Source organism: Festucalex cinctus, chromosome 9, assembly GCF_051991245.1.
Source record: "Festucalex cinctus isolate MCC-2025b chromosome 9, RoL_Fcin_1.0, whole genome shotgun sequence".
NCBI lineage: Eukaryota > Metazoa > Chordata > Actinopteri > Syngnathiformes > Syngnathidae > Festucalex > Festucalex cinctus.
The window spans coordinates 3,784,743-3,797,361 of NC_135419.1; the positions used below are offsets into that span (position 1 = coordinate 3,784,743).

At 36.7% G+C, this 12,619-nt stretch overlaps 1 protein-coding gene across 4 annotated transcripts in view; it reads right to left on the minus strand.

Moving 5' to 3' along the window:
* Positions 1 to 4,379: 4,379 nt before the first annotated feature.
* gria1a (glutamate receptor, ionotropic, AMPA 1a) overlaps positions 4,380 to 12,619 on the minus strand; it is a 76,382-nt gene continuing 68,142 nt past the window's right edge. For 2 of the 4 annotated variants that reach the window (XM_077531429.1, XM_077531428.1), the window contains exons 15-16: positions 10,298 to 10,432; positions 4,380 to 8,174 (exon numbers count right to left, since the gene is read on the minus strand). In XM_077531429.1, the coding sequence (XP_077387555.1) occupies positions 8,007 to 8,174; positions 10,298 to 10,432 (303 nt within the window). In that variant the 3' untranslated portion in view covers positions 4,380 to 8,006. Of the gene's footprint in view, positions 8,175 to 10,142; positions 10,433 to 12,619 lie in introns of all 4 variants that reach the window. The other 2 variants (XM_077531431.1, XM_077531430.1) reach the window with 1 other exon arrangement.

Genomic DNA, 12,619 nt, shown 5'->3' on the forward strand with positions numbered 1-12,619 from the left:
ATTGTTTATACATATGGTAATATCACTGCCCTTCGATTGTGTGGGTGTGCGGGTTTTTTTTTTTTTTTTTTACACGTTAGTGAAGCTACGTAGACAACACTGTTGACTAAATAGAGCGTGCAAACAACCTTAACATTTAGTTTTTTTTAGCTGACACAAACACAAAATAGTGGTTTCTTCTTGCTGAATTTGTACACAAAAATGATGATGTCACTGCCTCAAACGTAAATGTTCATTTGAATACTCCCGCAATGCAAATCAGAGAGACAGCGGTGCTGAGAAGTGTGTGTGCTGTTTATTTAAGTCCTGTCAACTCTTGCTCTCTATTGCATCCTGCAGCCAGTCAACTGGTATGACTGCTGAAATGCTGCTTTGAACTGCACGTCGGAGCATGTACAAAGTAACAATCATTACCATTTGAAAAGTAACTGTAGTCAAATTGCTTGGGGAAAAAAAATATGTCAGTGTAGCACACGTTACTGACAATACTGTTCATATACAACTGTGCAAGTATTCCGCACAGCAAAAATGTAATTTCTCAAAGCAGAGGGTATATCCCGCTCCACTTTTTTTTTTTTTTTTTGGCCCGTCCACCAGTCCGGCTGCTACGTGCAGGGAAGCTCTCTAAACTTTGATCACTGTTGAAAGTGGCCCTGCTCTATAATCCCCTCATCTATCATTCTGTCTGAGGTGATGTGGGCTGCCATACATCTCTCCTCCACTCCCGCTTCCTCCTTCTTTCTGTCTCCAGCCCGTGTTTACAACCTTCATCCATCTTCCCCTCTTGGCATCGCCTGCCACCAACCACCAAGATGGACAGATGGGAAAGAGAGAGCAGAAAAACAGCTTTTCTATTGAAGAATTTAAAAAAAAATAAAAAAAGGACCAATAAAATTTGGGGACAACTCATCTTTTAAAAAGGGTCGTCCTCAAAAACAGTGGAGGGGCCTATAAAGTTCCAATTGCGTAATTAATTAACCATTATAAGCTAATACATTTTCATTTACAGAGCAATATAACCGGATTAACTCGTAATATATCAGCTGTTAATAGGGCAAGTGAAGACTGGAAGTGTAGGCCTGGATGTGTGTATTGACCACCGCAGTATTTCAGGCTGTGCTGCCCCCAGCTCCAGTAACAAATGTCGACCGCACTGTGTGGGTGGCAATTTATAGCCATTTAGTACCCGACTACCATCTTGCTCAAGGACATTCCAACATGTGGACTTGAAAGAGTCTTTTTTTTTTTTTTTTTTTTTTCGTGTGCAGCCTTTCACTGCCCAGACAGGAAATGCAGAAAAAGAAAAAAAAAGGTCCGGAAACAGGTGAATAAGCACCCGGAATGAAACATGAAAAGATAATGGGCATACTCAAAAGAGAAAATGCACTGACAATGCTTAATTTGATTGCTGTGCATATATTTTGCTGCAAACAATAAGGTTTGCAACGTGAATGTCAAATACTAAAAGGGACAGAATGAATCAGAAACCAATACCAAAAATAATACGTCATTTACATTTCAGCTGGGGCTAGACGAGACGTGACAACAACAGCAGTACGTGAGGAAACAATTGATTGACAAAGACTCAAACAAAAGCGGGAGATTTAAGGCCCCGTCCACACAAAAGCCCGTTTCAATCTTCTTAGATTTTGTTTTACAGTGACAATGGTTGACTTTCAATGTTTTGATCCATCCATTTTCTTAACCTCTTCCTCCTCACAAGGGTCACGTGGGTGCTGGAGCCTATCCCAGCTGGCTTCGGGCAGTAGGCGGGGGACACCCTGAACTGGTTGCCAGCCAATTGCAGTCAATGTTTTGATATTTAAAAATATTTTTTTCCTTGTCTTAATCCACCACATATTTTCAGAGGTGGAACATATTTGCATTTATTATTTGTCTATTAATTAATAATCAATTAACTCTTCTTTTTTTATATATATTATATATTATTATTAGATATTATATATATTTATATTATATTGTATTATATTTATATTAAACATACATTAATTTGTTCACAGGCAACCAATTTGGCAAACTATGGCCTGTGGGCCACATTTGGTCCCATACAGTATATTTTTTAAATCTAACTCACTGAGCACGATTAAGCATTCTATAATATTTCTTATAATAATTTAGCTGTTTTTCCACTGAAATTGGTTTATAACATGTATTCATGTATTTATTTATTTATTGGGCTTATTAAATCATTGATTAATTAAATCTAAAAAAAACAGTACAATAAAAATATAATGATTAAATAGTAACCAAAAATGACTATTTTAACACATTTACATTTTTATATTTGTATTTTAATTTACATGTTTAATTTAAATTATTTTTAAATGTACCTATGTACTTGTATAAGTGACCAGATCCACATTTAAATGTTAAAAAAAATAATAATAATCCGATGTGGCCATTGAGAACAAAGGTTTGCTCACCCCATTTCTAATGCATAGAAGTCCAATGTGTTTAATTCCGAAGGACACAGAACCTACCGTGCATGTTTTAGGGATGTGAGAGGAAGCAGGAGTACCCAGAGAACAACCATACAAGCACAGAAGAAGGAACATGCAAATTCCACACAGAGGTGTTGTAACAGAGATTCCATTAGTTTGGAATGTAGCTGTGGGTTTTTCAACATGAGCAGCTTTCACCTCAGTGAAATGCGATTGCTGTTCTCCGCTCAACTAGCCTCTGCCTTTCCCTCAGGCCCCTTCGGGAAACAGCCCGAGGGGTGGTTGCTGAGAGGCATGAGATGTAAGATGCTACTGAATGAGGTCCCGCACATGCAGAAGTACATCCTGTAGATGACATCCACCATTGAAATCTGCTGTTGAGATGCTTCATTGACTGCTGCAACATCATATAATTGAGAGGGCAAGCTAAAATTGTCCATAAAATGTTACCTGGGTAACCAAATTGCCTGGAAGAGCTTTCAAAGCAAATGCCCAGCTAGCGAGCATTGTTGCTGTGCAACAACATGCAAACATGTTTTGGTTTGTTTTGGTTTTTGTTTTTTTGTAGGCAGAACATACTGGTGTAATCATAGACTAGACAAAGACAATTTTTACACAGGCTCAACCAATATGTTTTTTTTTTTCCAAGTTAATTTATTTGAAGAGCTTTATGTCTCCATCATCACAGCACATCAGTAACCTGGAGCGAAATAATATCAATTTAATTTAGACATAATATATAATAGGAACTAAATTGTAAAAAACAAATATTATATATATATATATATATATATATATATATATATATATATATATATATATATATATATATATATATATATATATATATATATATATATATATTAAAAAAATTATAAAATTATATATATTTATAATATTTTTATATTTTTCATTGCTGTTATGTACAAAAGCACAATGTTGTGGGTTTTTTTTTTAGCATGAGCTCTTTTTTATTTTTTTATTTTATTTTTTTTACAGAATTATGACTTTTTTTGTATCACCAACCTCCTCACAATGTCGTGATAATTATCATATCGTGAGCTTCATATCGTGATTGTATCGTATCGTGATGTTTGGATATCGGGTTAGAACCCCCATTTGCTTCTGATGCTGTGTCATCAGTAGGTGAATGAGTAGTCGAATGTAAAGCGCTTTATAAATAAAGTTCCATTTACCAATTATGAATGAAATATGACATCCACCAATAAATGTCCGTGGAGTGGTGAATGTCTTCCTGCACATCGATCAATTCCACAAAAAAATTGCATTACACCACCTGTGCCACTAGACAGACCTGGTTCTATCGAGTCTAAAATCTTGTTTACTTTTTGTCACCAAAGCAGCAGTTCGATGTGCCAGAACAGTTAATTTATGCATTTTACATCAATCCATGTTCTATGCTGCTTATAATGTTTAGGATCGCAGGGAGCTGCCATGGGCCCCCCGTCAACCACAGGGACAATACAAACTGGTGTATTTCATTCATTGAGTTCTGTGCTATTCAGTGAGTGCACAGTTGAGATGAACTAGGATGAGTGCTGGTGATACTTAGCTCCATTAGAGGTTTTATATATGCAAATGTTACAATAGCGGATTGATATAACGGTGCAGTGAAATGAAATGTAGGCCGTACTCGGTCATCTTTATCACTGTGATGAGGACCATTAAATTCATCTCTCACTTTTTTTCCTCTCCACAGCTGCCTTGGTGGTCCAGAATTATTATTATCATTTTTTTTTTTTTTTACTCCTTTTATGTCAGACAGAATGTCACACATTATTTTTTGGATCACTGCATCCTTTCCAAGTCAGACGCATAACACCTAACATATCACAAATCAAACAGTTATTTGATGGAGTCATGTCGTGTGTGAGGATCATTGAAATAACACAAATGTCCATGAACAAATATACATAGTTTATTCCTTTATTCTGTTACAAAAGCACAATGACTTCCTTCCAGGACACTTTGGCTAGAAAAAAATATTTCTCCAATTTCTCCCCTCCGTTAAACATATTTTTGTGTGTGTGTGTTTTTTTTAAGAGTCTTAGACACTCCTTCTGTAGTTAATTAAATAAAACATAACAAAAAAAAAAACATCCTTGTGATTGAACCATAATTAGATTCTAAGAATAAAATACCGTGAAAAAAGGAAAACAACATAGAAATATTCAAACTGCCATGTGTTAAATTACTCACACTTAAAAGTACAAACAGGAAATAATTTTTAAAACTCAGCAATAAAATAAAAAGTAAGCCGATTTAACATTTCAACAGATTTTTCTACATTGGCTTTTTTTCTTCTTCTTCTCCCTCGTTATTGTTTTTTTTTTATTTTTTATTTTTTTTACACTATTGAAAGTGTAAAACACTGGCAACCCAACTCTCTATAATACAAACATTGAGTGTATTTTTTTTTTTAATTGATATATTTTTTTCTTATAAATCTGTTATGGCATATAAACCCTCTCTGAATGTGAAGCCTCGTCTGAGGAGTGCCGTGTTGTGTCGTAATCAATACAACAGCACAAAAAGACGGAAGTAAAGTATGCAACGCAGTTCAGGTACAGAGGTGTGACTGCAAAAACAAACGTTTTTATATACATCATAGGTGTTGATATGTATGATTTTGGTAAACTCTGCCTATTTATCATGAACAGTAAGTAATTTAAGATGTGAAGATGTGCAATTTGGTACCTTACTTTGTAAAGCAGAAAAGGAAGAACAAAACAATAGACATCTTAGAGGAAGAAGCGATGATGTCATGTAGGTGGGACGGTAAATGATGGGACAGGAGACAATCCAGTAAGACATAAGCAACAACCTTCCAATCACCTTCAGGTAAAATTACAGCTTTTTTTTTTTTTTTTTGCAAGTAGGGTGATAAATGACTGTAATTTCATGTTTTCATGTACCCGCCTTTACTTTCATCTACTTTGTCTGAAACCAAATTTCACTGCAAGATGACATGTGATGAGGGGAATGGAAAATATTTCAATGTTCATTCTGCCTGACAAACAAAAAAACAACAAAAAAAACAAAAATAGCTTCTGGCTTAAATACATTACACCCGCAATGGCAATTTCTATTTCACAACTGCCAAACTGATAACAGTTCTGTTGGTTTGTATCATTATGAACACATTTACAACACTGAAATGATGATTGTAAAATATGGAATGGTTTAAAAAAAAAAAAAAAAAAGCCACAAAATAAGCCCTTCTGGGATCTTGAACTTGGTATTTTGCTGAAAACTCTCATTATATGGCAAACTGCTAATCGCAGTGGATGAATCTGATAAATTGAACAGAAGAGTATGATTTCACAACACTTAATTATTGATAATTTGTGTTTTTAAATTGTTTTAAATATACCTGAACAAGATTGTAATATTTACCAAAAAACAAAAAATCATCAAACATATTGTAAAGAAACTGTTTAGATTGGCTTCCCCTTTGACAACATTTATGTATCTTTCATTAAATTGTTTGAAAGGGGGCTATTGGCAAGGGAGTCGCTCAGGAAATTATGTGTGAATATAGTAGCATAAAAAAAGTATTCATACCTCTTGAACGTTTTCATATTTTCACCATAACAATCACAAACTTCTTTTTTTTTAATGAGATTTTATATGACTAGCCAACACAAAGAAACACATTTGTGAAGTGGAACATAAATTATACAAAGTTTTCAAAATTTTAGACAAATACAAATATGGTGTGCATTTGTATTCCGCCCCTCTGCGTCACTACTTCATATAGAGCCACATTTCTCTGCATTCTAGCTGCATGTCTTTTGGAGTATTTCTCTACGAGCTTTAAACATCTAGACATTTATTTATTTTTTGCTCCTTTTTTTTTTTCTTAAGCGGAAACTCTGCCAGATGAGTTGGAGAAATGCGACTTTGTGTTGGTCTATCACGTCGAATCCCAACAAAAATACATTGAAATTTGTGATTGTAAGCAAGTTCAAGGAGTCTGCACACTTTTTCAAGGCACTGTAGCATCGTTTGCCCAATTCATTAAAACTGAACACATTGAAAACCACATAAGATGAATCCATCTCGTATTTCAGGAACACTTTTGCCAGTAGATTTCTTTTCTCTTCAACATATGCTGCGAATAGATTTCCGAGTATAGCAGTTGACACACTGGGAATCTCACAGCAGCAGAATACAGTGGAAGGTCACTCTTAGTCACGATATTGCGCCAGTGTGCCTTTTCTGTCTCGCGAGGTCAGTCTCAGAAAAGCACGGAAAAGCTTACAATGCTATGGCACACGGACAAGGCGTGATGTGTTACGTATGTGAGGCGTAGCAGCAATGCATGTTTTTTGTAGCCTGGCCAAAGACCGTGTCAAACAGCGTCAGCCTTTAACTCGTTCACTCTCAGCCATTTTCACATTTCGCAATCCCGTTCGCTCCCGGCTGTTTTACTGGATTTTGACTGATTTTGCAAGGCCCACAGAATATTGTGTTCAATTGCTTATAAAAGCATGGAACCTACCAAAAGAAAGATTCAAGTCTCTTCTTTCATCAGAAAAAAAAAAGTATGTTTCTATCTGTTTCCGTTTTGCAGCAATTAGCATTAGAAGAGAGTTAAGTTTCATCAGTTTTCACAAATGTATTTAAAATTGTAAGTAATTTAGCTTTTTTTCTACATGGCCCTGGTTGATCTCCTTTGCTCTGCTGCCACCTTCTGGCCGTTTATGTAATAACTACCATTTCTGCAACCATTCTTTGCAGTCGAGAGGCTGCATCAAAGCCTTCTGTATGCTCTAGCATAAAAACAAAACAAAACAAAAAAAACGTATAAATACGTCTTTGGGACACTTAGAACATTAAAAAAACGTATTTATACGTTATTGGGAGTAAATGAGTAAGCGAATCAACTCAACCTACCATACATCAGTGCAAACCATCTACTTAATACTATGCTACACAGAGCACTTGGTCCTCCCCAACAAATACGTGGAAGTGTGAAAGAGTGCAGGCACGGCCCCCCCCAAAACCAAAAATGAAATTATTGTAGCAGTCACAAGTGTTTGTCTTCATCAGTGTGAAGACACCCTCAGCCACCACAAAGCATGTAGGTAGTACAGGGTCAGCAGTCCAGGTGAAAATATTGCACGCAGACGAAAGTCAACAACTCCATTGCAATGGCACAACGCAGTTTTTTTTTGTTTTTTTTTTCTGCACGGAAAAGAACAGGGTAAAAAAAAGAAGTAAAAACACACCCAGATTCTTTATTGCAGCACACTTCTGTCTTCTTTAGCGCTCTCTTTTTTTTATTTATTTTTTTTCCCCAAATATCCACATATTAAAAACGTCTTGAGTCTCTGTCGCTTGTACGGAACGTAAAAAGAGTGCATTTTGGCAGTTAAATCTTTTTTTTTTTCCAGTCGGGCAAAGCCAGGAGAATTGATGGGTCAAACCACACAGCCACGATTTCTTTTTTTTTTTTTTTTGGGGGGGGGTCATCAGAGTCTTGTGCTCGTCCTGTTCCGCCCTGCCAAAGTCACGTGATCACATTCCTGAGGCACCCAGCCCCATGCTGGCAGTGTGGCTCATGCATGGCAGTGTCTGAATGGTCTTGGGGAAGTCGTGGCTGAGGAGTCGTCCATTCTCTCCTCCGCTGCCATTACCGCTCATCCGGGTCAGGGTGGAGCAGCGCATGGCGTCGTTAATGGATTGCTGTTGATGAATAACACATCACAATCAGATCGCAAATTCAATTTGTTGTATACATTATTTGTCTATATCTGGTAAGTATTTCACTGTAGAGGAGCTAATAATACTCACTGCCACCTACTCTAGTGGATGTGCAATTACACTTAATTCTCGTACGGCCATAAAAAACAAAAAAAAAAACGTACCCTGAGGTCACGATTGCTCCCTTCCTGGCATCACACTGCACTAGCGAAAAGTATTGTTGTCTTTCAAGCCAAACAGTACAAAGGCACTGCAGCTCATCAGCAATTTCTTCAGCAATGCGCATTTGTATGACGATAAAAAATGAATAGAAAAGACATCCGTGGAGAAGGTCCCTCCTCTTGTTGGCCTTGTGCTTTTTCTGCTTTTTAAAATTTTTTTTGTAAAATTTATTTTATTTTTATTTTTTTAAATTTTATTTAAAGAGAAATCGAGTCCAAGGAGGTGACCGATATTGAATCAGGTTGTTGATTGATCACAAAATTAAATGACTAATTTTGTAAACTTTTTTTTTATTTATATAGCAATACATCCATACTTTGAGACTTCTGCAAATGCAATAAGAAGATTCTACGTTCAAGCAGTGATGGAACACAGGCCTGCCTTATGGTATACATATAAAGGATGCTCACCACAATGGGCGCCGCTTTGCAAGACAGTCAGCAAAAAGAGCAGAAGGAGCAAGGGGACAGATTTATTCAGGGTGACAGAGGTAGATAGATGCATCACTGTAATTCAAATTGCCTTTATACTTCCTCCAACATGAGCTTCTATCTACGGTATGTGTCTGGTTTAATGAACACCGTGGAGAGGTTTCTATTTTGTATGTATGTTTTAGGGATGCACGATAATGTTATTTTCAACCGATACCGATAAACCAATAATTTAGAACGTGCCGATATCGATAACCGATGAGTAAGCCGATAATTGTTTGCAAAATTAGCTTGAATACAAATTTACTCTCAATTCCTACTATAAGTCTAACATGTACAAATACAGTGAAACATTGTGTAAACTTTACAAAATTGAATTTTATTGATATGAGCCACAACCACAACAAATGGACCAACGTGAATGAAGATTAGCAGAAGTGGAGGACACGTGAGACTATAGGGGGGTGAGATAGTGAGGGTGGGAGACTCTAAAACCATGTTGTGTTTGGAAGCACTTTACGTTTGCTGCTAAAAAATGAAGCAGGTATAAGGGCAGTTTTGAATTAAGTGATTAACTCATTCACTCCCAGCCATTTTCACATTTCGCAATCCCGTTCGCTCCCGGCTGTTTTACTGGATTTTGACTGATTTTGCAAGGCCCACAGAATATTGTGTTCAATTGCTATGAAAGCATGGAACGTATCAAAAGAACGATTAAAGTCTCTTCTTTCATCAGGAAAAAAAAGTATGTTTCTATCTGTTACCGTTTTGCAGCAATTAGCATTAGAAGAGAGCTAAGTTTCAGCAGTCTTCACAAATCCATTTAAAATTGTAAGTAATTTAGCTTTTTTTCTAGATGGCCCTGGTTGATCTCCTTTGCTCTGCTGCCACCTGCTGGCTGTTTGTGTAATAACTACCATTTCTGCAACCGTTCTTTGCAGTTGAGAGGCTGCATCAAAGCCTTCTGTATGCTCTAGCATAAAAAAAACAAAAAAAACAAAAAACGTATAAATACGTCTTTGGGACACTTAAAACAAAAAAAAAACGTATTTATACGTTATTGGGAGCAAATGAGTTAAGGACATCTACAGGCCATCAGTAACACGAAAACTTAGCGAGGGAGCGACAGAAGGAAAGAGATGCACAGGAGAGCGTTAGAGCTGCGGTGGAAGCCGTGAAAGGCCCTACTGTGGCCACGGTTAGATGGGCGGGGGGGATGAGGAGGCGGATGTCATCATCATCATCATGATCATCATCATCATCATCATCATCATGGCTTAATCACAGCATTTCCTACCCCGTGGCTGCGCTCTGCCCTTATATCTTAACAGTGTTGTTGGCGTACAGGCCGTAGCTCTGCAGCTCTGTGTAGGGGGCGCTAGCACCACTGTCTAAGGCTGAGCAGTGAAAGGCCTGAGCAGCTGAGGCAGCAGCGGCTCGTGCGGTTGACACCTTCATTCGGCGTGACTCGGTCCTGGATTTGTAGCAGAACTCCACCAGCGCCACAAGCATGGCCAGGCCCAGGCCGCCGATCAGGATGTAGAAGACTCCGGCCACGTTGCTGAGGCTCAGAGCGCTCGTCTTGTCCTGGAGGAAGCGACAGGATACGGGGAGCCAATCGGTGAGCGGAGATTTCGGAACGCGGCGACAGACAACGTTCACATTTACGCACTCGTGATTGATTGAGGATGTTTACATTCACACATACTGTATACAGTAAAGTTCAGTAACGCCTTTACTACATGACACACAGTCCTATTCACAATTGTACATTCTTATAATAATCACCGGCCACAACATTAGGGACACTTCATGAAGAAAACTTCATCAGGGACACAATCATTGTTACATCGGCCCGTCATTGACAGGTGCCCACCTTTCAGCGAGTGCTTATGCATTTGCAGTAATAAATTTAATAATAATAATGCATATATATGAGGATATTGGGGTCAAGTTTTATTTGACAATTTTAAAAATCTGCAAAATTTCACAAGTTACTTCATAATAAAGATTAGATAGCTCATAATATGAAAAGAAAAATGCACGGAGCTGCCACCACTGTCTTACAAATGCAATTATGCCATCTAGTGGCAGAAAATGACCTCAACGCAAATTAATATCACACTCGTTTTTTTACAGTACTGCCAATCATCTTTTCAATTCTAACTCAATTTTCTGAATTATTATGACATTACTGTATCAATGACTATAAGATGCAAAACTATTTCTATTCGCTTAACATTTTTTCAGCTAAGAACTGATGAAAACTATTTTATTATACATTTTATTTACATTTACAACAGATATAAATTTGTGTTAACTATTGAAGTCGTGATTAATTACGATTACAAATTATAATATATATATATATATATATATATATATATATATATATATATATATATATATATATATATATATATATATATATATATATATATATATATATATATATATATATATATATATATATAACATTTTACTATCACTAGTACCTAATGTTTTGACCAGTGTTACAGTACACATATTCATTCATACAGAAATACACACGTAACGTAACATGAGGTTCTCAAATCGAGAGATGTAAATGGAGTTCACTCACACACACACACACGCACAAAAAACACAAACGGACAATATTACGAAACAGGAACGTATTCCAGGCCTGTCTCACAAAGCGCAGTTGGACAATTCAACTGGATAAAATCAATAATTTATCTCACAGAGATAAGATAGAGTCAATTCTATTTCTTTCAGTATGAATCGCAGATCTACTCAATGACAATAATTACTCTCAGAACCACAGGGCCATCTGTATAAGATGTATGTAATAGTGCAACGAGTTGTAATTATACTAAAATATGATATAATACATCCCACAGTAGCCAGGATATTGGCTGCCGATTTGGATGTATCAAAGCCACATAAGCCATTTTCTGTCACACATGCAAGTCAGTGCATTGGTAAAATGTCAATTATCCCGAGATAATGCAAATGAGGTATTGTTTCACTGGTTTCATGACACAGGCCACACATATTTAAATGACGCACACATATTTTTAATATATTTTTCTCAATTACTAATTACTACTCTCCATTTCCAACTTCTTTATATTGACATTTTGTTGATGCAAAGACACATTGACAGAGAATCAAACATAGATTTTAGTATTATTTGTATATTGATAGTCTGGACTTCTAGTGACAGCGTCAATGTCTCATCATAGTAGCTGTATGCCTATTTAATATAAATAATTCAATCAATGCAAAAATAGGATCTATAAAAGCTGCAGTGTGAACTGTTAATTAAAGCTTATTTTTTATTTTATTTTTTACTATTTTTAAGCGCCTCAATAGATTTGTGTTTTTTACTATAAATGTTCGTTTTTACGGCTGATTAATGTTGAACTGGTGTATGGAAACATTATACGGTATAATGTAGTTGAGATTAATATCGCAAGATGGGTGTCAAATGTGTTCTGAAGGCATGACAGGCTGCAGGTTATCAGCAACATGACGATTTCAGAGTCAAATTCGTCCTGTCAGGAATAATTTACGCTCATCAAATCATCTTCACGGGCGTTTACGAGCCTCTCAAGGTTTGTCCCCGAGGCCGAATCCTCGGAAGCATCTTAAAAATAAATGATCTGCCTCTGTTTGAAGAGTGATGCTTATTCTTCAAAACTATGCTAGTTGCCGGGTTGTTTGCTTGGGATAAACACGGCCGATACATTTGTTTCCTAGCAACAAAAAGAAGTGTGCATGAAGAAGTAC